The sequence below is a fragment of the Phaenicophaeus curvirostris genome, chromosome 10 (assembly GCF_032191515.1).
Source record: "Phaenicophaeus curvirostris isolate KB17595 chromosome 10, BPBGC_Pcur_1.0, whole genome shotgun sequence".
In the NCBI taxonomy this organism is placed as follows: domain Eukaryota; kingdom Metazoa; phylum Chordata; class Aves; order Cuculiformes; family Cuculidae; genus Phaenicophaeus; species Phaenicophaeus curvirostris.
Window position 1 is genome coordinate 19,746,131 of NC_091401.1, and position 27,313 is coordinate 19,773,443.

The window sequence follows — 27,313 nt, forward strand, 5'->3', positions numbered from 1 at the left end:
CCTCTCTCCCCTTCACCTCTCTGATCACCAGCACCCACACAATCACTTCCCAGCATCACCCATCTCAGGCACGGTACCACCTGCAGCGAGAAAAAGCCAAAGGACGCTGCACGTACCCCGCCATCATTCAAAGCTTTCACTCTGAACTGATACGTTGCTCCAGGAAGGAGGTTGCTGACAGTGCACTCGAGATCAGGACCATGATATACTTCAGAAACAACTTCCTCGGGTTCTGTCATTTCTACGCTGTATTCTGAGACAGGACAGCCACTTTCTGAGGGAGGAACATCTAGAAAGAAAACACAGAATTCATCAATAACATAAGGACATGTGCTAGGAAGATTAATATTTCCCTTCACAAACCACAGACATAAAAACACACAGAGACACAAACTATCAGCAATGACTTCCCTCTTTGATAGATGCCTTCCCTGCAATATATCAGCCAAGGATACGACTGATATTTTAGAAGAAAATAAATATTACTCTTAACTCTAAACATTCACAGATCATATCATCACACGGAAGAGTGACAAGACAATGATCTTTCCCCCTCGGAAGCTTTGTCTCAGCTTCTTTGCCCCTGTATCAAAGCTGGCATTGCATGCAAAACAATTGATCGCTGACGCAGGAGAAAAGTACAGAAAGCTGCACAAAGAATGCAACCAGTGCTGAATACACCCTTTCTGGGACAGAAAGAAATTAGGAGGCACCTGGTGGCTGTCTGACCCAGTCTTGGCTGCTGGCTATGGTTGGACACAGGCTGAGGGGGGTCACGTACACTCCAAAACTAGTACCTATAGATGGGATTTCTGGCAAAGCCTATGAACACCCAGTAAAAATACAGACGACTGCCGTCCTCTAACTTTATTAGTCACACTGCTAATGCTTATGAGATTCTGAATCCCTGTATGACAACCTAAAAGCTACGCTTCACAGAATCACAGAATAACCAGGTTGGAAGAGACCCACCGGATCATCGAGTCCAACCATTCCTATCAAACACTAAACCATATCCCTCAGCACCTCGTCCACCCGTGCCTTAAACACCTCCAGGGAAGGTGAATCAACCCCCTTCCTGGGAAGCCTCTGCCAGTGCCCAATGACCCTTTCTGTGAAAAATTTTCTCCTAATGTCCAGCCTAAACCTCCCCTGGCGGAGCTTGAGGCCATTCCCTCTTGTCCTGTCCCCTGTCACTTGGGAGAAGAGGCCAGCACCCTCCTCTCTACAACCTCCTTTCGGGTAGTTGTAGAGAGCAATGAGGTCTCCCCTCAGCCTCCTCTTCTCCAGGCTAAACAACCCCAGCTCTCTCAGCCGCTCCTCAGAAGGCCTGCTCTCCAGCCCCCTCACCAGCTTTGTTGCTCTTCTCTGGACTCGCTCCAGAGCCTCAACATCCTTCTTGTGGTGAGGGGCCCAGAACTGAACACAGGATTCGAGGAGCGGTCTCACCAGTGCCGAGTACAGAAGGAGAATAACCTCCCTGGACCTGCTGGTCACGCCCTTTCTGATCCAAGCCAAGATGTCATTGGCCTTCTTGGCCACCTGGGCACACTGCTGGCTCATGTTCAGTCGGCTGTCAACCAACACACCCAGGTCCCTCTCCTCCAGGCAGCTTTCTAGACAGACTTCCCCTAGTCTGTAGCACTGCAGAGGGTTGTTGCGCCCCAAGTGCAGGACCCGGCATTTGGCCTTGTTAAACCTCATGCCATTGGACTCTGCCCAGCGGTCCAGCCTGTTCAGATCCCTTTGCAGAGCCTCCCAACCCTCCAGCAGACCGACACTTCCACCCAGCTTAGTGTCGTCCGCAAACTTGCTAAGGGTGCACTCGATGCCTTCATCCAGGTCATTGATAAAGACACTGAACAGGGCTGGACCCAGCACTGAGCCCTGGGGAACCCCACTTGTCACTGGCCTCCAGCTGGATTTCGCACCATTTACCACCACTCTCTGGGCCCGGCCATCCAACCAGTTTTCCACCCAGGAGAGTGTGCGCCTGTCCAGGCCAGAGGCTGACAGTTTCTCAAGCAGAATGCTGGGAGAAACTCTGTCAAAGGCTTTGCTGAAGTCCAGGAAGACCACATCCACAGCCTTTCCCTCATCCAGCAGCCGAGTCACTTTGTCATAGAAGGCGATCAGGTTAGTCTGGCAAGACCTGCCTTTTGTGAACCCGTGTTGACTGGGCCTGATCACCCGGTTCTCTTGCATGTGCTTCATGATAGCACTCAAGATCACCTGTTCCATGACTTTCCCTGGCACTGAGGTCAGACTGACAGGCCTGTAGTTTCCTGGGTCCTCCCTGCGGCCCTTTTTGTAGATGGGCACGACATCAGGTCCAGTGGGACTTCCCCAGTCTTCCAGGACTGTTGGAAGATGATGGAAAGGGGTTTGGCCAGCACATCCACCAGCTCCTTCAGTACCCTAGGGTGAATCCCGTCCGGCCCCATAGACTTGTGGGTGTCTAGTTGGGCTAGCAAGGCTCTGACCACCTCCTCTTGGATCACGAGAGCCTCATTATGCTCCTCTAGCTCCTGGGTTAGTACACAGACGGAACGACCCTCCTTACAACTAAAGACTGAGGCAAAGAAGGCATTAAGTACCTCAGCCTTTTCCTCATCCCCTGTCACTGTTGTTCCTTCTGCATCCAATAGGGACTGTATGGTCTCCCTAGTCCTCCTTTTATTATTTATATATTCACTTGGAATAACTTTTTGAGAAACGGAGTTTGTTTTCTGTGCCTGTATCTGTTTTGTTGTCAGCACCTTTTTCCCCATCAAAACAACGTATTTGATTATATTTGCATGCTATATTACAAGCCAGTACCACAGAATCCCTGTGCCTGTGGTTCCGAAATGCAGTGCTCCATCATATGGGATACAGTTTCCCAAGAAACAACATCCTGGATGCACAGGTGAATTTTTATGCTGGTTTTGAGATATATTCGTCAGTTAGAAATGGTACAGCTCTAGAATTTAGCTTAACAAATGATGCTATAAAATCTTGGATGCTGCAAGATTATTATAATAAAGAAAAATTTGTTTCATACTGACATGTACCCTGTATTCTGAAAAATGTACATTTCGGAACAGTTGAGTGTCCTGTCCATGGTCCAAGCACCTTTGCAAAATTACAGATGTCCAATGGATTGTGTGTTATACTGTGGATCAGGGTTTAAATGCCACCCAAAATCCTCAATATGTTCTAACTTAAATTGCTGAGAGAACCCCTACACTGGAAGCAGCAAAACACTTCTGTTAAGTCTGTATTGCAAAGGAATAAAAAATATCTTGAATCATAGAGTGTTTTTACAATAAAATGATAGATATTCTAATATAGCTGATATTTCATAGTCCTGACAGAGACAGTCCTAAAACAAAAATGGGAGCAAAGTATCAGGCTTAAAGAACAGCTGGAGGACAGCTAAGTTCAGAAACCCAACAAAGAGCCACAGCAGTCAAAGAGAAGCTGCACTTCTGACTCACACAGGCTTTACCAGACTTTGCTTTGTACTTCCCAGTGAACAGAACTCACCACAACTTTTCATAATGCCAAGCAACAGGAAAAAAACCCAAACCCCTAAGGATAGTTTAGCAACTAACAATCAGATCAAAACTATTCAGTAGGGACATTCTCCAGTGACTTACCCCATTGTAGTTGTACTTCTTTGTGCTTCGGCTTCCCCAAAACTCTTGGTGGCCGACAGGGACCTGGTGCAACACTCAGTGTACGGACAGGTAAACTTTCAGAACACTGGAAGAGAAGAGGAGCTGAAGTTAGCTCTCTGGTATGACTACCACCACCAAAGCTAGGCATGATTAGAAAGTGGCACAAGAAATTGTTTTCTACACCCACCAATGTATAAAACAATAAGGGATGGGAGATGCTATGATTCTTTGTTACTTAAAAATACAATTAATAGAGTTCTTTGTCAGCACACTCACAACCGTAGCACAAGAAATGTTGATGCCTGATGTTGTGGAGCTCTTTATTTTAATTTCCTGTTTCTAAAGTAATTATCAAACCCTAGTGTACTCTATTAATCATAATACAAATCAAAGCAGGAGTAATAGAAGTGTAGGTACTGAAATGAGTTTAAAACAAGGAAAGGAATGACAGGAATCAGTGACTGGAAAATGGAACACAAGAATTTAAAGAAGAATTGAGCTACATGAAAGGTAATTAACTGTTACAACAAACTACCCCTACTGCATCTTCACTCACTAGTTTTGGTCAGTAAGGGCTTACGTACATGAAAGTCTGTTCTCTTCCTCAAGCAAAGGGCAAGATCAGATTAACACAATGGTCTTTTCTAGTGCAAGTATAAACAGCTGCAGACTGGTTTTGAGAAAACAAAATCGACTAAACTGCAGTTTTCCTGAAAAAAACCCCCATCAAATACACATAGAAATCTTCTAAAATTCAGCAACTTGCAACATGAGATTAATTTCAATTTGAATAGCTGTACCGTGCCATGGGAAAAATATGTACCTTCTTTTTAAGCAGAATCTTTTACCAAAACCAGCAGATACTTCTCTGAAAAATATAAATACACTCCCTATTGTTAAATAGCACTTACCTGACTGTGTCCGCCAGTGCTGATACAGCATGCCCGGAGTTTATACAAAGTGCCTGGTTTCAAGTGAGTAAAGGTATATTCTGTAGCCGACCCGCTATATGCCACTTCCCATTGATTTGCTAAAAAATAAGATAAAGCCAAGTTTGAAAAATTATATTGCAAGAAGCTTATTAGCTTCTAAGAGGAAAGAAAATCCTTAGTGTGGTCTTCCACAAATTGTCTTTTTCAGGAAAGTGATTACTGTTAATATCACTATGAATATCATTCCCACTTAAAGTCATACATCCATATAGACACATATACAAATATAGATACTTACAAATATGAATATTTCTAAAATATACTAAAAATATAAAACCAAACAATAGGTTCAGCCATTTAACCCAAAATTTCACCAGTATTACAGAAAAAGACCACACTTGAACAAAACAAAAAGTTCCCCCAAGCCCAACCCAAGCTCTCCGAGGAACCCTGCAAGTTTTAAGGCTGCCAATTATGTAACTTAGTTTCAATTGTATGTTCTGCCCCAGAATATCACTAATTCTTTATAGTAGCTATAATGGATTGAAATAGAGACAACATTTTTTTCAAGTTTACCTTCAGGACTTCCTTGAGAAATCTCTAACAGATACTTTAGGATTTCTGAACCACCATTATCCTGTGGAGGATCTGAAAAATAAGTCAAGTTGTTAGTAAATCCAAATTAAGAGTGAAATAGAACAAAAAGATTTACAGAATCTGTTCCTGATTCTGCTGCCTCTCCTCCACAAACGCCCCCTCACGAACTGCATCAAGAAATTTATAGTCAAAGTGGGTAGCAGCAGCTAGATACCAGCATCAGTCAGAATAAGGCAGTTGGATAATAATGCCACAAACAAGATGTAGGGAAAAGCATTGAAAGAGATGCAATACGGAGGCTTGCCCCATCAATAAAGGAAGCAGCTGGATGCTGCTGCAATGGGACATGAAATGGAAGGTGAAAAGTCTGAAGATGCACTTCAGTCCAACTTAGTCAATTAAAAACTAACATTTTTTATTCTGAAAACAAAAGAACCTCTATGCATCTTTTAGAATATTACAAAAATTAAGTTGTCAAGTTCTCCAAACATGTTGAACTTTAGACAGAGAAGCATAAAAAATTTAAGTGCTAACACATATTTATATAATTTTATTTGACAAACTGTACTGGCTTACCCCACTTTACACTAAAGCCATGAGATGTTATTGGCCCCTTAATAACAGGTCTGGTTGGAGGTCCTGGCCTGTCCGGGCTTGTTGTGCAGACCAACACTTCGCTGGGAGAACTCTTTCCTTCCACATTAGAAGCAAAGAGCTGAAATGAAACCACAAGAAGTTTACCATTGTCTACTGTAACTGCTTTTCTGACAGTTCTGCGTGAGACTTCATTTAGTAATTGCACAAATACCATTAAACTGGAAAGCACATCACATCCCAGAGTGTGTGGGACTCTAATAACAGGTATTGTCATGTCGTTTCTTTACAAATCACATTGATTTTTTCCCCTCCCTCCACTAGATCATGACATGTTTAAGATAAAAGCACTGCTGCACTGCTGTTTTTCCCTTTAAAAAAAAGTCACATAGCAACTAGCAGTTATTTACTCACAAAGGATGAAAATGATGACAATAACAAGGATATTTTTGTTTCAGAAGCATTTCAAACTATTTAAAACAAATTAGTTCTCAATATCAGCAATCACACAATTAAAAGCTTAAGTAACATGACAAGCAAACAGGAAACGTAATCTACAAGCACTGAAATGAGAGGGATGTGCACAAATAAAACTTTCTCAGCCAAATCCTTTGCGTCTAACTCAAGAACACCTTCTGCTGACTTCAGGGAGAAGGCTGCTAAACTAGGAAAAGTCATAAAGACCCACCCAAGAGACTGAGCAAGTCAGGATTGTACAAGGAACTCCAAAAGGTCCAACACTTTCACAGAATCACTAGGTTGGAAAAGACCCACTGGATCACCATGTCCAACCATAACTTTGTAGCTGCTGAGATCTGTATTAGCTCATACTTGTCTCTGGAACACAGATCTGCTGCCAAGGAAGCAAGTAGTAAAATATTTATTAAAATTGTTAATTGTAAATAAAAGCTATCTGGAACTTTTCCACTTGGGGAGCTCTGTTATTCTCAGGAGCAGACGTTTCTATTGTCCTCCAACACATGTGTCGGAGGAAAACAATTTGCAATTTTTAAGGCCAAAAAAGTAATTGAGGTTCTCTAGCTCATATGCTTATTTAAACAAGCCACTAAAGCCAGTATCGACTCCTGTGTATCATCTCTTGGTTTCTGACTATTCTCCAATTTAAGACATCTTGCCATGAACAGCAGATATATGAGCTAGACAAATATCCCAGTAACAGCTACAGGGGATCAGTGTGAAGTACAAAGGTAATGCAACATTTATAAATTCCCTTAATTTACACATCTCAAGATTGCAGAAGCCTGGCAGGAAGTGAAGAATTTATATTAAATTGATCGTTCAAGCAGCATCTTCAATACTTTGAGAGCCATGGCTTTCCCAACCTGGAGGCCCCTCATCCTCTTAATGGGAACAAAAATAAAATTTTGTTTGCTTCCAGGTCACTGACAAAATTATTAAATAGCAAACCTTTCTAGAAACAGATATTACTGACCCCTTTCTCTGCCGACATGCTAAACGCCTCAGAGAATAAACTTTCTGCACCTCGTCATGCTGTGTTTGGTATCATTTAGCCCTTCTGTGCCAAACCCTCAGTCAGTACTGAAGAAATGCCTTTACAGTAGTGTATTACACTACCATTGTTAGTTTAATTAACCAACCGTTACTTGATCAAAAACATTAGCAAGATGTCTTCTCTGTAAGCACATATTGTGTGCCATTAACTAGATTCCCCCCTTAATCCTTTATTACTAAGGGGGTTCTCCAAAGACCCACATTTTGGTGAGGTTCAAAGACACGCTTAAAACTTGCCAGACAACCCCCATCATGAGTTTTAAAACACTGCTGTGATCCTAAGGTGTTTGTGTTTGCCTGTTTTATAATTTGGGGATCCTTCCCCAAGTTCTGTAGCTAATTAACGTTAGTGTGCATGTTTTAGTGCTGAGTAAGATCAGAGTTGTGCTTGTAAACTGAGATACAATGCTCTGATATCAACCCAGTTTTGTAAAATTCATGCTTAATTAGAAAGCAGAGGTGCAGAGAAGCAGCTTTGACAATGCTAAATTAAAATGCATCACAAGAACTTTCTGACCCTTTGGATAGTCCTTCATGCAACTTCACAAGGCCTTCTGACCCACAAAGGAACATATGCAAAGTTGTTTTTAAGGATTTAAATGAGTCTTGAGGTTAAGGGTTTTTTGTTGTTGTTGTTGTTGTTCTTGAATATACTAAGACCTAAAGAAGCCAAATGTTTTTTAATCAATACAAATTGATGGCATCCCTCTTCTCCATACGCTGTTTACAAATGACACAAAGCTGCTTCCAGATACTGTTTCTGTTTGGCAACGTGGGGGCGCTGGCTTTACAGAGAGCTCCTTGGCATTTCTCGGGGGGATGGCAGTGCTCTAGATGGCATGGCCAAACGCCATCTCGTGGAGCCCCACTCAGCTCCTGCCTCTACAGCAGACAGCCTGGCCGCAGGGATGGACGGACAGCTGCACCACAGCCATCTGGTAAAAACCACACTGTCCTCTTCTCAACAGTGGCACTCGGCACTTGTGTTGTGCTTGATGGCTTCAGTAGAAGCAAGTCTGAATTTTGTGACTCTAAGATGACTTCAGAGCATCTCTCTTGGGGAGTCTGCATGTAGGAGAATCCACAGAGCAGGAGCTAACAACACTTGCTAAAATAACTCCAAAGCCAGTCATGTGTATGTGTGAGATGGAAAAGCTTCAATTTTTGTATGTCAGGGGAAGACAGGCCCCTGAGCTGGGGAATGAAACTGTGCTTGCTGGGCTCCTTACAGAATTATCTTTGTTGTGCAGAAGTGAGATTGGTTTTGTGACCACAGATCAGGTTTTTGGGAAGCAAAGCAGCAGACTATATCCAACGCAGGTCCTAAGCCACATTTTACAAGATCATACCTGACTATATATAGTATCAAGAACATGCCTGTTTCAAAAAGTCTGAGCAATGGGTGTTTTCTGTACTAAAAGTAAAAATGCAGCTTTGGTTAAATCTATTAGGTCTTAGTATAAAATAGATTTGTAGTTGACAGCTCAATTTTTCAGGTAGTAATAAGGGGTCCCTACAGTGCCTGAAAAAGCACAGAAAAAGCACAGTGCCAGCACAGAAAATACTATGCAATGACAAGAGAAAAAAGATTTTACCCTGAATTTATACTGTGTACTTCTTCTGAGATTCTTCACAGTACAGGCTTGCTCCTCTCCAGTGTACTTTGGATGAAACACGCTATCCTAGAAAAAAAACCAACAACCAACAAATTCTCATAACTGAGGAGTCTGAGGAAGTGCTCTCCGTATTACAGTCTGTAGCTAGAACACATTCTAGCAAAGGGGATTTACAATCAAGTGATTATTATTATTTTTAAGCTGCAAGGCTACAATAATTTTCCTTCTCAAAGGACGGTGCAACTGACCTGAATAATATGCTTTTGCTATAAAATAAACACAAACCCATCATGACAGGTTAACGCGTTTCAGAAACAGATATGACAGATAATAGATCACAAGCACACCACACAGCAGTGAGCAGGGCACAGCAGGCTGCACTGGTTAAGGACAGGTTGTCCTATGCCTTACAGACTCCTGTGAAGCCTAGTATAGGAATTGTGGATGACAGTACAGCTTATAATCTAAGAATTCATAATTTTTGCTGTGAAGCAGAACAAATCGCACAGTTCTGTCCTGCCCGGTATTCCTAAATGATCCTCCAAAGTAGCAATCCACAATTTTCTCAGTGATCTTGAATCAATAAATGAAGTAAAATTCATAGCGACATGGTACTTACATTGTCTTCTTCCTGAATTTCCAGGGTGTAGGAAATAACTTCTTCTGGTGTACACCCTTCTACTTTATTCCATTGCAATGCAACCCACGTAACACCAGCTCGAACAAGCCTTGGTGCAGAAGGGGTCTGAGGAATATTACCTGCAGTGTAGCATACCACCTCCTGGCTGTATCCACTGCACAGGGACAGAAAATAAGAGAAAGGAATATAAAAAAAAATAACAAACCATAACAAAATACAACAAAAAACCCAAAGCAAACCTCAGTGTATTTAGAGAAATATTTCATACTTTCAAGAAGTCTAGATAACGTTAAAATTCCCCAAGTGGAAAAGTAGAGCACCCAGTTAAGAAATGCCAGAACTAAGGATTGAAAAAATACACAGAATTATACATGTCCTCACAGTAATTTTTAGAATAATAATATCAGAATAAAAAAATTTGATTGCCTAAAAATATTAACTTACTATTAACTGTGAAGTAGAGGAAAATCTCATTTAATAAGGAAGCTAAAACATAGGAAAAAAAGCCCCAACTTTTCACCTGTTAGATCTTGACCTTGAGATGCAGTTTCCATTTATAAACTCAGAATACAACCATTATTTAAGCTATACCTCCGAAAGCCATGCGCTTTAGCACATCTAGTCTCACTGTTTCAGACATCCCACGCCAAAGAAAGCAGGAAAAATTAATCCAGTATGGCCATACATGCTCAGCATCGCATAGGAATTGTCTGGTGCAGGGCACAGACACCTTCTAACCCTCCAGGCTGACTCTATTCCTTTACAACTTTCCCTGCCCAAACTTCTTTGCATTAAGTTAAGCATCAAGTTCCTCTTCCATACAGCTCAGTTTGCAGCCAGAGAGAACTTCCGCAGCAGAGGAGATGCATGCTCAACCACAGCAAACAATGCCTTGAAGCATAAGAGAAAGCTGTGTCGAACAGAAGTTCTCCTCTAACACTAGGCAGAACATATTATATACAGTGGACATCCGAGAATAAGTTTTAAATTGACTGATTTGGCCGAATTTTCAGGACATCACCAGAACTCTCAGTTGAAGATTTTCAAATCTCCTTTTTCAAAGTACAAATGTCTTTTGTTTATTAGCAAATTCATCATATGAATTTAATACACAAAAAAAGCCGTATTTTCTTTTTTTGAGACTTCTTTCTCCAAAATAAAGTCTGATGAAATACTCTTATAATTACCTATAATTAATACTCAAATGAGACAAAAATCATCTTACACGGTAAGTTCACAAGCATTACAACCAACCAAACCATTTAGCAACACGAAGCATTAAATGACATTCTCATGTCATAATTTTTGTAGACAGCACTCAAAATAAGCCACGTGCTGTTGGTGTTCATCTCATAGATTAACACAGAGCAGCTGACTGTAAATATAGCTCTTAGTCCACTCTCTCCTCAACAGCCTGAGACAGAGAGAACAACAAAATAGGGGGGAAGGTTGAAGCATGCCCCAAGATACTTTAAAAATCTGGAATCTGGCAAAAACAAAAGACTCCAGAACTGGAAAGTTTGCAGGAAAACTAACAGTCCCCTTCCATTTACACTCAGCAGCTCAAGTCTTTCTCTCTCTCTCTCCCTCTCTCTCTCTCCCCCTGCCCCATCTCCCTCTGTTTCCAGATCAAGTATTATTTCAATAGGGAGAGAAGTAATCTTGCAAGAAGTTGGCAGAAGAGACCACCCCATGCATGCATGAACAGTCCCAGCACATCTCCGAGGGAAAATACAGGAATATGAATAAAGTATCTTTCAAAAGCTACAGCTAAAAGGTTTGTGTTTTGGAAAAGAGAACAATATGTGGCAAGACACATCATTGTATACTACTAGTGTTTCTTTTTCTGTTCTTCTTGTAATAATGATTAGATCCTGTTCAGCAAAGAAGGACAACAAAGGAGTATACAAGAGCACTGGAAGCTTAGCTTCTTCACAGCTAAACTTGTTGTGGCCCATGTTCATTCCACAAGCACAGAAGTGCACAGCCCTTGCAGCACAGATCTCTTTGGGCACACTGTAGTCCTCAGCTGTGTAACATTTTAGCTCATTGCTCCCTAGAAGCTACTGGAGGATTGTAATAAGTCTGATTTCTCATCTTCAGTTGAGTGCATCTGTTCATGTGCAAAGAAAAGTAAAACTTCTAACCTGTTTTGCAGAACCCTCAAGTATGCCTGTCCCCTCTTGGTCCTGCCTCTCTTGCCCTCTTTCCCACCCCAGCAGCCAGCCCTGCCAGTCCTGCTGAAGAAGGAAAGGACTGTATTGCTGAAAACAGACAGAAGGGTTTTGCTTTAAACCAGAAAAATAAATATATCAAGATTCCTTTCAAAATCTGTAACTTGACTTCCTCTTGCTTGTTTTTCTTGGTTCACAGAGGTTCCTAGTGGGAATTTTACATAACAGATGTATTCTTTTTGTATTAGGAATAGACCACAAAACAACATTTAACACCTCAAAAGGAGCGTTATCTTCTTAGGCTAAGCTCATCATGCTGAAGGTACATGACAGTTTCCTGGGAAGTGAATGATACCAGGGAAGTGAATGATACCAGGGAAGGTGTGACTTATTCTAAAGCATTTTTAATACAGCAAATGTCAGATATTACAGAAAATGTCAGATATTGAACTCAAAACCATAAAGAGAAAACCCAAACAAACCCCCAGGAACCTCTCTTTACACTGTTATTGATCATCAAACTTGTCAAATACCACTTTTTGTCAAGAATGGGAGTACCTTGGCATAACTTACCTAGTACCAATGTCATTCTGAGCTGCTAATCGGAAGGTGTAACCCAAAGCTGGACAAAGCTTTGTCAGCTTGCAGTGCTTCTGGCTTCCAAAGTAGCATTCTCTGAAACCACTGTTCCTCTTTCCCTAGAAAGAGAGCAATGTGTAATCAGATAGCTATGAAACAAAGTGACACAGCGCTTATCTTAAAAAGAGGTGCTAAATGATATTAGAATTAGACGCTTTCATACAGGCACTGTGCAAAGAAATCTGTGGAACCCACTGACAGCATTGCTATGCTACCTAAAATAACAGGAGAAACACAGTCAGTCTGCTGTCACGTTCCTCCTCTTCTCACCTTCTTATCTGCATAAAATGTATCTACAGCTTCTGTCATTCTGTTTGAAAAGCAATTTATCCTACTTGTTAAAAAAAGAGCGTGCAAATTAAGGGTGAAATTAATCTCTAAATCGACCCAGCCAGAGGCACACAGGAAGGCTGTAACCAACATGTTTTGCAAGCACTCCGAGCCCAGGTAAGCCCTGCCTGGTCCTTCACAAGCACTTGGTCCCACAAGAGGGCTCTCGCTCCCCACCGTCCAGCCCCGCTACTGCCATCCCAAAGGGACAAGCCCGGGTAAAACCCTCTGCTGAGCAAGCCCCGTGCCCTCCAGGGGAAAATAGATTGACTCATGACAGAGGAGTGTTTAATATGCCAGGCTCTATACCCATCCCACAGCTCGGAGCAAACAGCAAGTGATGAGCAAAGAGGATTTGCTGGAAAGTACACAACTTTAAGAAACTCGGGTGCCAGAGGTATGTTTAAAGGGAGCTTCGCATGGAGATACGATTATCCCTGACAAAGCCGAGATGGGGCAGGAGCAAGAGAGGCTACTGAGACACCTCGCTGGCTCCCAAATCCCTCCTCAAGTACAGTAAGTACACACAAGCACAGCCAAGGACAGGGACATTCAGAAGTTCACTCCCTCCTCACCATGTTTAAAACAAAAACAACCCCCTTTTCAAGCCGACTCAATTTTCTATGTCCTAGGGAAAAAGCAGAGCCGAGCTTTTTGCAGGACAGAGACCCCAAGAGGACAAAGAATAACTGGTCTCACCCTATGCCAGATGAGGGAAATGGTCACTTTGAAATCTTTCAGGAAAAAGGTCCTGGGCTGCTTAATTCTACCTAAGTCACACCTACCTGATTTGAAGCAGTTGAATTAAGTTTTAACTTTGAAATCTGAATGCAAAATGAATGGGCAGTAACATTACAAAGTACCCCAAAGCACATCAGAAGAGAAGCCTTGCAAAGCACACCTATGTGCTCAAACTGGTGCAGGAGATAAAGTTACACCCTTCTCTGCAAATTCTTCTGGTGCAAGAGCTCTGCCATGCCTTTCATTATTTTTGGCGCCAGTCTACACAATTTTTATTTTTTATTATGGTAAAATTAAGATCTGCTAATAGATGAGACTACTTATTTCACCTGATGTACACCAGACTGACAGAAGATATAATGTTTTTACACCTAAGCAAACAAACAGGAAAATTATTTATACAGGTGCTCCTCATTGTGGCCAACAGCCATACCTGCTGCTGCCTCCTTCAGCTCTGTCTGTCCTTCTATGCACCATAATTCCTCCATGGTTAATACACCACTTCATCATAAAAGATTTCAGAAATGCCCAACTAGGATATACATTCCTCACTGGCCCATTCTTCAGGCCCTATCAATTCCTACCTCCTTTCACTCATATTGCGAGACAGAAGGAAGAACTCCATAAAACATTTGTAGTAAATCTCCAAGATATGTTTATCAAGACAGAAACAATCCTGCAGACCTCCAGCACAGCACAGCAATTTGGAGGCACTGAGGGGACATTAAGCACGCTGGCAAACAGCCATAACTTACTTTTATTTATACATTGTGATCCTACACTTGTTCTAGAACTTGGTTTTATACGCAATCTTTAACTTCACCCACCTGCTCCAGCTGTAACATCACTGTATGGCTCAAGGAAATTAAGAGGAGGAATCAGAAGAGAATCATGAATCCTAAAGCAAAAGTCTTTTGTAAATGAGAAAACTTTTTCAGATTTAAAATCCCTAGTACCGAGTTATATAGAATCATAGAATTGTAGAATAACCAGGCTGGAAGAGACACATCGGATCATCGAGTCCAACCACTCCTGTCAAACACTAAACCATGCCCCTTAGCACCTGGTCCACCCGTGCCTTAAACACCTCCAGGGAAGGTGAATCAACCACCTCCCTGGGCAGCCTCTGCCAGTGCCCAATGACCCTTTCTGTGAAGAATTTTCTCCTAATGTCCAGCCTAAACCTCCCCTGGCAGAGCTTGAGGCCATTCCCTCTTGTCCTGTCCCCCGTCACTTGGGAGAAGAGGCCAGCACCCTCCTCTCCACAACCTCCTTTCAGGTAGTTATAGAGAGCAATGAGGTCTCCCCTCAGCCTCTTCTTCTCCAGGCTAAACAATCCCAGCTCTCTCAGCCGCTCCTCGTAAGGCCTGCTCTCCAGCCCCCTCACCAGCTTTGTTGCTCTTCTCTGGACTCGCTCCAGAGCCTCAACATCCTTCTTGTGGTGAGGGGCCCAGAACTGAACACAGGATTCGAGGAGCGGTCTCACCAGTGCCGAGTACAGAGGGAGAATAACCTCCCTGGACCTGCTGGTCACGCCCTTTCTGATCCAAGCCAAGATGTCATTGGCCTTCTTGGCCACCTGGGCCACTGCTGGCTCATGTTCAGTCGGCTGTCAACCAACACCCCCAGGTCCCTCTCCTCCAGGCAGCTTTCTAGACAGACTTCTCCTAGTCTGTAGCACTGCACAGGGTTGTTGTGCCCCAAGTGCAGGACCCGGCATTTGGCCTTGTTAAACCTCATGCCGTTGGACTCAGCCCAGCGGTCCAGCCTGTTCAGATCCCCTTGGAGCCTCCCGACCCTGCAGCAGATCGACACTTCCACCCAGCTTAGTGTCGTCCGCAAACTTGCTAAGGGTGCACTCGATGCCTTCATCCAGGTCATTGATAAAGACACTGAACAGGGCTGGACCCAGCACTGAGCCCTGGGGAACCCTACTTGTCACTGGCCTCCAGCTGGATTTCGCACCATTTACCACCACTCTCTGGGCCCGGCCATCCAACCAGTTTTCCACCCAGGAGAGTGTGCGCCTGTCCAGGCCAGAGGCTGACAGTTTCTCAAGCAGAATGCTGGGAGAAACTCTGTCAAAGGCTTTGCTGAAGTCCAGGAAGACCACATCCACAGCCTTTCCCTCATCCAGTAGCCGGGTCACTTTGTCATAGAAGGCGATCAGGTTAGTCTGGCAAGACCTGCCTTTTGTGAACCCGTGTTGACTGGGCCTGATCACCCGGTTCTCTTGCATGTGCTTCATGATAGCACTCAAGATCACCTGCTCCATGACTTTCCCTGGCACTGAGGTCAGACTGACAGGCCTGTAGTTTCCTGGATCCCTCCCTGCGACCCTTCTTGTAGATGGGCACAACATCAGCCTCCAGTCCAGTGGAACTTCCCCAGTCTTCCAGGACTGTTGGAAGACGATGGAAAGGGATTTGGCCAGCACACCCGCCATCTCCTTCAATACCCTTGGATGAATCCCATCCGGCCCCATAGGCTTGTGGGTGTCTAGTCGGGCTAGCAAGGCTCTGACCACCTCCTCTTGGATCACGGGAGCCTCATTTTGCTCCTCTAGCTCCTGGGTTTGTACACAGATGGAACGACATTCTTTACAATTAAAGACTGAGGCAAAGAAGGCGTTAAATACCTCAGCCTTTTCCTCATCCCCTGTCACTGTTGTTCCTTCTGCGTCCAATAGGGACTGTATGGTCTCCCTAGTCCTCCTTTTATTATTTATATATTTATAGGAGGATTTTTTGTTATCTTTCACGGACTTTGCCAATCTGATTTCTAGTTGAGCCTTAGCCCTTCTGATTTTTTCTCTACACAATCTCACTTCCCTTCTGTAGTCCACCCAAGAGGCCTGTCCCCTCATATTTTATATATATATATATATAAAAAAAAATACATATATATTTTATGTCCCCTCATATTTTATATGATAAAATATATATTCTTTTGGACAAGAATAAGAGGTCACTGTACTTCCGAGCTCAGCAATATCATACTTAGAATCTAGACTATACAAAACCTAATTAGTAATTTTCGTAAAATATCCATTAATCAGCACAGACTACTAAGAATAGATATTTTTACGCAAATTCTCTTTTATAGGCTTAGATGCATTAAACTAATCTTTCTCTAACACTTTAATGATTTCATTATTTGTAAACCATTTGAAAATACTTAATCTCTTCAGTTTTTCTACTTAGAACAGTATTTCTTTAATAGTTTTCCTATGGTTTTCCTCCAAGAGAACAAAGTGACCAAATGCCGAGCACGTGACTGACAAGTAGATGAACAGTGATGGCTCGTGAGAACAGAAGTCATGGAAAATCTCACTTGCAGCCCAATGCCTGAGCTGAGAAAAAAGGAAACACCAATTTGTCAACTAGTGGGTTAAAACTCTGCAAAGATTGCCAAACATTTACATTATGTTCAGCTTTATAAAAGTACAAATTCTGATACTGTACCTATTTTTCTTCTAGAACTGGTATTGTACATTCTCCAGTCTTGCTCAGAGACTGACCAGTACTCAAATTACTCAGACTGGCTGGTATTTCGGATTCTGTTGGCACTAATTGGAGAGGCTGGCCGATATTTCTAATTATCCTAGCATTAATAGCCTGGAAATAGTCTGTCCGCTCTTTCCCTCCCAAGATTTATGAAAGCACTAATGCTGGCATAATTATAGACAGGAACAACTGGCAGGCTGGTACTGGCTGCCACCCAAGAGTCTTACAGCTTTCCCAGAATCATTCTCCTATTCTTTGTACACTCGGCATCCGAGTTTTAATCCTCTAAATAATGTTTCATAAGTTGCTTAAAATATACTGTATCATTTCTGCAAATATTTCTAATACACATATTTCAGAGGGAGAGCAGACGCTGCACAACTTCAACAGTCCTGCTCTCTCCAGCCTGCATTCCCTGTTCTTCATGAGGACAACCCATACCATGACGATCATCAGGGTCTACATGAGGAAACAAGAACAGTTCAGCCCAACAAATCCATTAGAATTTACACAATACTGTAACCCAGCATCTTAACACAATTTTAAAGAATTCTGCCTGCTATTTCAGCTGTATTTCAAGCTGCACACTCACTTAAAACAGAGTGCTTACGTTTGTCTTGGAGATAGGTTTTATTGAGATAAGGGTTATGAGATTTTAAATGGGTTTTGTTGACTTCATTCCCTGCAGCAGAGCTGGTAAATGAACACAAAAGAAGGCACAGACCACCGGAGGTACACTGGATGCAGAAACAAAGCAGAGTCCTTCACCAGACCTCACCACAGACTGAAGAAAAGCTACCAGCATCAGATCTGCAAGCAAGAGGCAAGTGGCAATCTGCTGCAGGCCATGCCAGAATTAACTTCTGTGTTTGGTTCATATTGGCAATAAAAAGCAACAGACTGATATCCAATCTGACAGAAAGCTGTGGAGCAAACTGTCAGTAATTACTGTAACACACCCTAATATCTCTGCAAAGCATTGAATGTACATGCTCCCATACAAGTGACTGAATTTCTATATATACAAACAGCTAGAAAATAGAACAGACCTATGAAACAATCCTGAAATATACACAAACCCAATTTTATCCATGAGTCTCCTCTTGCACGTCTCCTAGGAGTGGCAGTGGCACCAAACAGATCTAGGGGGCTGGAAGGTGAGCAAACAAGTCCAAACACAAGTATTGAGCTCCCTGTATCCAAAATCTGGTGGACCATCACTGAAACGCATGGTGCAGACTGTTGACCAGTATAAATGAGCACACCTCTGTTAGCCTCAAGAAGTTTGAAACTTTGCAGCAGAACAAAATTATCTATAAACAAACTTAACGATTAACTCTCTATCACCAAATCACTAAACCATGTGGGTTTGCATCCATCTCTCTCCTAAGCATATTAGAATGAGATGCTTACTGGATCACAATTAAAGCTGGTTTTGATTTATATAGAAAACAGTGACATACACTGCATGAGAGTGATGTTCTTGTCTCTGAACGGTCCTGCACTTTCCCATAGAGAATGAATACGATACTCTTGCTAGCCATATGCACAAGAGAAACATTTATTTACTATCACTTAATCACAGAACGATCAATTCACAACTAATTAGTAACAAAGGCTTGATTCTTACAGCAGTGCCAGCGGCATTTTTCAATGCAGTTACAGTTTTCTGATTCTGATGAACACTGGCATCAGGAGAATGCATCAACCTCATTTACAGTGATGTCTTCTGTTCACTATATTTTTATCACTATTTTCTCCAATTAGCCTTTTGCCTACCCTGAATAACTAATCCTGGCACAAAGTCAGCAATTGTCTAGTTCAGGTTTGTAAGTTCAAGGGGTTCAGTTTTTTAAAGTTAATAGAAAAAGAGACAGCAAGTGGAGTTTTTCTTAATTATTACTTTCTATTTTGTTGCCAGCCTACTACTGCCGATCCCAGCACCTGAGGTACAGACACATCCAGATCCCACCAAATTCCAAAATACCTGAGAAGAGGTCCTAACTCTTTTCAAGTCAATGGAAACTTTGCTAGCAAACATCCCATCTATCTGTGCAACAATTCACTGAATTCATCTCTTACTCTGCTCTTAAAGAAGGAAGATCAGTCTCTATGGTTTTTCATGCATTTCAAGCTAAAGCAATTTATCACAAATCCATTACAGCTATAATGAAGACCTATGTCAGTACTGAGAAAAAAGTATTTGAATTTCCTAAACAGTATGTAGTACCAATCACATTCAAAATTTCATCTAAACTAGGAGGGGGAAAGGTGAAATAACAGGAATAGCTTTACCTATTTACTACCCTTGCTCTATTTTCCAGAGCCTGCATGTCAGGAAAAAAATCCAAAACTCAGAACTACAGTGAGGAACAAGAAGCAGCTGAGTAGGACTGGCACATACCTTCTTTTCATCAAAATCGGTAGAATACAACACATCTAGTTCCAGTGCAGAAACAAATGCTCACCTAATGATGTGAGACAATTTTTCAACTATACATGACAAAAGACAGAACGGGAATAGCGCTATGTGTGTTCTCAGCAAGACACAGTAACATAGAAAAACAACCTGCCTCATACCCCTTTATCCAATCTCTCGAGCAATTCTCCAGAAAAGCAGGGAACTTGTGGCAGCTATGTGGGACACCACAGGGCTTGGCAAGGAGCACTGCACGCAGGGTCCCAGACAGGTCCCAAAACGTGAAAGAGGCATAGCAGCATCTCAGCCCTACAGGACTCCCCAGCAGCAGTCATGAACAGATGAGATGCTGCCCTCTTGTTACAATTTACAACCTCACCTAATCCTAGGGCTGTAAAAGACACCACTTCTGCTGTCACTATACAGCAACAATTTAATCTTTTTCATATGCAAGTAATGCCACCTACACTCCTTGCTGCACTGTAGATGCTATAAATGATGAGTTTTCCCTGTAAAACCAGAAGGAACTAGTTGAGATACTGTTTAGCATCTGAGGCGTTACAAGATGTGTATCACCCCAAAGCCAGACACCCTGTCACCCACGTGCAGGAGCACGAACTGGCTGCTAGAGCCCTTCCCTTAGTGGGAGTGTGTGGCACAGCTTGAGCAGAAGAGTCCACCCAGGGGGAACACGTCAGCACATCTGGGCATCAGCTGGACCCACTTGCCTGACCACCTCTACCACTCCCAACATCTCCCGTGCCTGATGCCAGTTTTGTCTTTACAGTCTGTGCAACAGCCTTCCAGGATCTGTATGTCACTTCAGTGTTTCCATAGCTCATTCGCATGCTATCCTTCCCTAGGAAGGGACTCAACTTCTCAAGGCAAACTGCCATTTTAGGGTGTTTTTCTAACTTTACCATGGATAGAGTTCTTGTTCTCCACTCATGCAAAGTCCCCTCTGCTCTGCAGCCACAATTTAATTTCCTATGATCACTGATTTTCCCGTGTTTATATTTTATTCCGTGCCTTGTAGCTAATGAATGTTGCTCTAGCTGAGATCTGGCAGCGCATTCACTGTTGCCTGGCAAAGGTTCTCCTCTTGATGTATTTATTTCTACTTCTTGATTTATTCATTTCTTGATTTCACCAGGACACAGTGTGGCATTGTAATAAAGCTGGTGCTTTTGCTTACGTGGAGTTTACACAACCAAGTGTGAGGGTACAGTTACAGTTTTCTGATTCTGATGAACACTGGCATCAGGAGAATGCATCAACCTCATTTACAGTGATGTCTTCTGTTCACTATATTTTTATCACTATTTTCTCCAATTAGCCTTTTGCCTACCCTGAATAACTAATCCTGGCACAAAGTCAGCAATTGTCTAGTTCAGGTTTGTAAGTTCAAGGGGTTCAGTTTTTTAAAGTTAATAGAAAAAGAGACAGCAAGTGGAGTTTTTCTTAATTATTACTTTCTATTTTGTTGCCAGCCTACTACTGCCGATCCCAGCACCTGAGGTACAGACACATCCAGATCCCACCAAATTCCAAAATACCTGAGAAGAGGTCCTAACTCTTTTCAAGTCAATGGAAACTTTGCTAGCAAACATCCCATCTATCTGTGCAACAATTCACTGAATTCATCTCTTACTCTGCTCTTAAAGAAGGAAGATCAGTCTCTATGGTTTTTCATGCATTTCAAGCTAAAGCAATTTATCACAAATCCATTACAGCTATAATGAAGACCTATGTCAGTACTGAGAAAAAAGTATTTGAATTTCCTAAACAGTATGTAGTACCAATCACATTCAAAATTTCATCTAAACTAGGAGGGGGAAAGGTGAAATAACAGGAATAGCTTTACCTATTTACTACCCTTGCTCTATTTTCCAGAGCCTGCATGTCAGGAAAAAAATCCAAAACTCAGAACTACAGTGAGGAACAAGAAGCAGCTGAGTAGGACTGGCACATACCTTCTTTTCATCAAAATCGGTAGAATACAACACATCTAGTTCCAGTGCAGAAACAAATGCTCACCTAATGATGTGAGACAATTTTTCAACTATACATGACAAAAGACAGAACGGGAATAGCGCTATGTGTGTTCTCAGCAAGACACAGTAACATAGAAAAACAACCTGCCTCATACCCCTTTATCCAATCTCTCGAGCAATTCTCCAGAAAAGCAGGGAACTTGTGGCAGCTATGTGGGACACCACAGGGCTTGGCAAGGAGCACTGCACGCAGGGTCCCAGACAGGTCCCAAAACGTGAAAGAGGCATAGCAGCATCTCAGCCCTACAGGACTCCCCAGCAGCAGTCATGAACAGATGAGATGCTGCCCTCTTGTTACAATTTACAACCTCACCTAATCCTAGGGCTGTAAAAGACACCACTTCTGCTGTCACTATACAGCAACAATTTAATCTTTTTCATATGCAAGTAATGCCACCTACACTCCTTGCTGCACTGTAGATGCTATAAATGATGAGTTTTCCCTGTAAAACCAGAAGGAACTAGTTGAGATACTGTTTAGCATCTGAGGCGTTACAAGATGTGTATCACCCCAAAGCCAGACACCCTGTCACCCACGTGCAGGAGCACGAACTGGCTGCTAGAGCCCTTCCCTTAGTGGGAGTGTGTGGCACAGCTTGAGCAGAAGAGTCCACCCAGGGGGAACACGTCAGCACATCTGGGCATCAGCTGGACCCACTTGCCTGACCACCTCTACCACTCCCAACATCTCCCGTGCCTGATGCCAGTTTTGTCTTTACAGTCTGTGCAACAGCCTTCCAGGATCTGTATGTCACTTCAGTGTTTCCATAGCTCATTCGCATGCTATCCTTCCCTAGGAAGGGACTCAACTTCTCAAGGCAAACTGCCATTTTAGGGTGTTTTTCTAACTTTACCATGGATAGAGTTCTTGTTCTCCACTCATGCAAAGTCCCCTCTGCTCTGCAGCCACAATTTAATTTCCTATGATCACTGATTTTCCCGTGTTTATATTTTATTCCGTGCCTTGTAGCTAATGAATGTTGCTCTAGCTGAGATCTGGCAGCGCATTCACTGTTGCCTGGCAAAGGTTCTCCTCTTGATGTATTTATTTCTACTTCTTGATTTATTCATTTCTTGATTTCACCAGGACACAGTGTGGCATTGTAATAAAGCTGGTGCTTTTGCTTACGTGGAGTTTACACAACCAAGTGTGAGGGTACAGGACATTACAAGTGAATTCTCTTTTGTATTTGGGTGCTGTAACTCCAGTAGCTAATGGCACCCTGCGTTGGGGGTACAGCTTGCAACGGCACATGAAGCAGCGAATGGGACAGTTTGCTGAGCTTGCCAGCACAGGTTGATGAGGCTCCTGCATATGCAAGAGAACTCTGACTGCATTTTCAGGCTGTTTCTTTAAGAAGTGTTAATAGCAGGTTTTAATTCAGTAACTCAAAACTGCATTTCTGTCTTGCATCAGAGGAAAAAAAAATATCAGAGAAGCTGTACCTGTGGCATTAACTATCTCACAACCAGACAACGACATTTCAGTCAGAAGTCACATCAAACCACTGGAGATGTACCAAATTAATTTGTGTGTGGTCATTATTCTTTCATGTTTGCTGGCTAGCTATCCACTGGGAGCTCAGATTTCAGGACTGTTACTCAGAAGAGAAGGTAATCAAAACATATAGACAAAGGGAATCAGGATGCCTTCATTTTTCCCCATTGGTACATGAGCTAACCTTAAACCTACTTTCACTCTGAGAAAAACAGACATCCTAGCAACTCTAAAGACAAAACTCTAGGTGTATGCTCAGTATTGAAGGGTTTAAAGGACAAGAGCACTTTAGAATTGCCTGACACACATCCAAGATTATGACTAGGCTCCATGTGGACAAAATTAACATCAAAAGTATTTGCACTGTGTTCATGGTCTGTTGTTGGTCTTTCTTCTGACAGAACCTGCTGGTGCTTCCCTTCCCTTTGCAGGCTGGAATCAGACACATTTCCACTGCTTCACTGCTGTTATGTTCCCATGGCTTCAAGTTATTCAAAGCCTTACAAGAGATCACAACCACACAGTCAAGGTGTCACAGAAGGAGTAATGGGATCATCTTGGCCCATCCTTTTGGAGAAATGCCTTTTTATCCCCCTTCCCAGACCTGATACTCCACTTTTTTCTTCTTCGCTTACAACCTTTCCCCTTCTATTGTGCAGAGAGGGACAGCAAGCCGTTCTGGAATTATGGTTTAACTTGAGTTCAGTTCATCATTTAGCTCCCCCTTGCTGTGATACTGCACAGAAATATTTGCACAGCCAGTGGTTTCAAATGTCCGACATTTAGCAAAGTGATCTGGGAACACGTTACTAGTGAAATGAAGGAAAACTATTAATAACAGAATATTCCCTTTAGAATTTTATTTTTAGACTAACAAAAACCTCAAGAGATGTTTCTCAGACTGTACAACTTAACATCACTTCACATGAATCATTTCCTGACTCATCATCTTTTTGTTCTGTACGTGCTGCCCAAGCCTTTCCTGTCACCCAATATGTATTTTCTCCCTCAAAGATGATGTTCACTGACTCATGCTTTCTGCAGAAATATGGCTTGCACAATGGAAAGAAGGTAGAGAAGAATTAGGGGATGGAGGGAGGATTCACAACCAGAACCCAGTAAAGGCTCCACATATCTTGCTTTTGGCACTCTCCTTGACAGCAAACTGCTCACTAACAATGTAAAATCTTTGGGACAGAGAACTTAGTTCCTTTTGTATCTGAAGGGGACTAACTGACACTATGTAAAGGATGCTTTTATTCACCCTGTAGAAAGGGCTGCAAGATGAAATCTCTTGTTTGAGGCAGGAACAGTGTTTTATTCTGCACTCTGATAGCATCCAGAGAAATCACAAACAGACCACTAAGATACAGCACAAGGAATTAAATAATAAGCAATGCTAATTAAGACATGAAGTACACCAAATGAGCAATAAAAAGTTAGATTTTGGGAGTACAGAAGCAGAACATTGCAACTCCATAAAATACACTGTGAAAAGTTTTCCCCCTACTGCCCCTTTCACCTTTCCAACTTTTTACCCAATGCCATGAGGATTTAATTTTCCTACTTCTACTTTCTTCTGTATTTAATAATTTTTCTTTACTCAGCAAATCTTTGTAAAGTCTGAGTGCCATTTATTTATCTATTTATTTCAACTAGGTACTACTTACCTCATCCCACTCTAGAAGATAGCTGGTGATTTTTGATCCATTATCAATGGGTGCCTATGAACAAAAATAAACAAAAAGTGATTTGGGGAATACGAGAAAACTACCTCCCTCCGCAGGCAAATGATTGCAGCTTAAGTGAAACCAAAGCCTGGGGTTTGCACACAGCTTGGCAACTTCTTAACGAATACCGAGAAGAAGCTGGACATAATGAAACACATACATTTTAAAAGTCAAGTCAGTGCATGGTGAGGGATTTGTCAGAATGCTGCAAGTTCAAATTCCTGACTGAAAAATTACTGTCTCAGCTTTCAATTATTTTCAACAGTTATGCTCACTGTCAGTAAACTGTATTTTTCACTACTTTCATGCCCGAGTTAAGCATTACCTACCTTCCATTGTAAGGTTAAGGAGCTTTTGGTCCTGTGCGAGGCTTTGGGTGGGAAGGGACACTCCGGTGCTGAGCTGTGAGTGGTGAAGCTTACTGGCTCTGAGCAGGATCCCTTTACTGAGTTGTACATTGGATATACCCTGGAAATAATATCCAAATGGGTTATAAATTTGCTGACAGTTACAAGATGAGACAGCACTGCCTCAGCCACAATATTTGACTACCAACGCATCCATGACACTGTCCACTACTGATAGATTTCACACATGCCGGTGGTTATCATTATTCTACTTCACTTGATGTGAGTATAAAAAAAAAAAATCACAGCAGAAGAGGGACATTACAGTGTTTTGTGCAAATACTCCCACTGACCAACGAGTTATTATCATCTTTCCTTTTCATCACTATTTCCTTGCCTAATGCCAGGCTTTCACACAGTGTGCTAAAATCCTCTTAACAATACAAAAGAAAGTATGAACTCACAAGAAGAAGGTATGAACTTTAATGCCTGGTTTACACTTGATTCACATGTACCCTGTTGAGTGGTGGTAGCTGCTGGTTGTCTTCTACGGGTGCAAGCTTCTCCTACATAGCTCAGGTACCAACACTCAGTTCTAATTCATGGAAATCCACTAACACAGCTCAGGAACACTACTCTGAAACCAAAATCTTCAAAGCAAATCTTATTTCAGGCAAATCCTCTATATATCAGCACAGAGGGGAATATACAATACCAAACAATGTGGGAAAGCAAATACAATGTACTAGAGTACTTCCTCACACGGCGCTTTTCTCTGAAAAACTAATGATGTTATTTTTTCCCTTCACATTTTCCACGCAGCAAAAGAAAAGTGCAAACTGGAATTCTTCTACTCCATAAAAACTGTTCAAACCGTGACCAGACGATGACCCCCAAGCTGGCCATAGCTATTGTGTACTTGAATGCAGAGTTTAAAAAAAGGGCAATTTCTAAATTTGTTTACAGTAGATAAGATTAATTCATGTACAATGGCCACCTACAAAGAATCAAACCTTGCAGGGGAGTTTCACAAGCACTGCTATAGCACTGCTCTACCCATCACCTGTTAGCAGTCAGGAGTGAAAACAAATGCAGTTAATTAATTGAGTCCGCATCTGGCAAGTGGTATATACATGTGCCAGAAATCAGCATAGCTAAGCATCAAATACAGACCATCGGAGAATAAAAACATGCAAAAATGAGCTTAACGAGCATCTTCTGCAGGTCACTGAAATACCGAGCACAGTCATCTCTGCAAGTACCAAAACAATGCTGCTTGATAAAACGCAGGCAGCAGATTCAGAGCGAACCAGGAGGTCCTGGGTGCCCAGGGCCCAGTACACCAAGAGCAAAAGCCCAGGCAGCTTCTCTGAGCGGATACAAAGCCCTGAAAGATGCTGCCAAGGTTAAGGAGACCCAAGGCGATCTGCCGAGTAACCGCTGACCACACAAATTTCTTTGGTTACAGATTTATTTTTCACAGTCATTAAAACATAGAGCAGTTTCAATAAAGAAAAAAAAAACTGTAATGGAAAGCAAAGAGCCAGCCTTTTCCACGTCAGTTCAGTTCCCCCCACTACAAATGCATACTGCTGCTTTTTGAGTCTGAATTTCGTATTTGGCAGTCACTTATTTTTAAATAAAAGTTATTGCTAACCGTTCAGAAACTATAACTTGGCAAACCTGCAGGAAGGTGAAGGGAGCTGTAGGTAGGGAGAAAGAAGACAGCCAGGACATGGGACAAATGCTCCGAACACCGTGAGATCTCCATGCTACATATGGCAACCGCTTTGCTGTTTGAAGCTGGTTTTAAAAGTGATGCTCAATTGCTTACAGCAGGAAGCTCAGCAGTATTTTACAATCTTCTCTTCCTCATTACCATCTATTTGCTGCTGCATCTGGGACTACTGCCCAACCTGGGAGCCTGGGTCTTCTACTTATTTACAAGAAATTACTTCTGGTCTTGTATTTCTACTTGAAAAATTCATTTTAGGGTTCCATTAGAAGGTATGCTTTAAAAAACCAAACCAAAATGAACCTACAGCATGAGAGCAAGACAGACACAGTTTGGTGTTCGGTCTCTTTTAGCACTCAGAAGGAAAGTGTTTGTTCTTTAAGGTTTTACAAACAGCAGCAGCTTTGACCTGAAAAAGCACACCAAACCCAACCCTTGTCTGGAAAAACAGAAGGAAACAATAGACAGGAGTGAAAGGATTTTTTTTTTTTAAGGATATTGAGCATAAATGAACAGAATGTGAATTTGAAGCCTTAGTTCATAAGCAGTCTTTAAAATAATGCAAC

The 27,313-nt window shown here is 42.2% G+C and overlaps 1 protein-coding gene across 3 annotated transcripts in view; it reads right to left on the reverse strand.

The window, feature by feature from the left end:
- Positions 1–27,313, reverse strand: part of FNDC3B (fibronectin type III domain containing 3B) — a 201,648-nt gene that overhangs the window by 37,881 nt on the left and 136,454 nt on the right. For all 3 annotated transcript variants that reach the window (XM_069864562.1, XM_069864563.1, XM_069864564.1), the window contains exons 10-19: positions 24,995–25,133; positions 24,606–24,659; positions 12,322–12,446; positions 9,554–9,728; positions 8,914–9,000; positions 5,768–5,906; positions 5,171–5,242; positions 4,574–4,692; positions 3,642–3,747; positions 117–289 (exon numbers count right to left, since the gene is read on the reverse strand). In XM_069864562.1, coding sequence (XP_069720663.1) covers positions 117–289; positions 3,642–3,747; positions 4,574–4,692; positions 5,171–5,242; positions 5,768–5,906; positions 8,914–9,000; positions 9,554–9,728; positions 12,322–12,446; positions 24,606–24,659; positions 24,995–25,133 — 1,189 coding nt within the window. The remainder of the gene's footprint in view (positions 1–116; positions 290–3,641; positions 3,748–4,573; positions 4,693–5,170; positions 5,243–5,767; positions 5,907–8,913; positions 9,001–9,553; positions 9,729–12,321; positions 12,447–24,605; positions 24,660–24,994; positions 25,134–27,313) is intronic.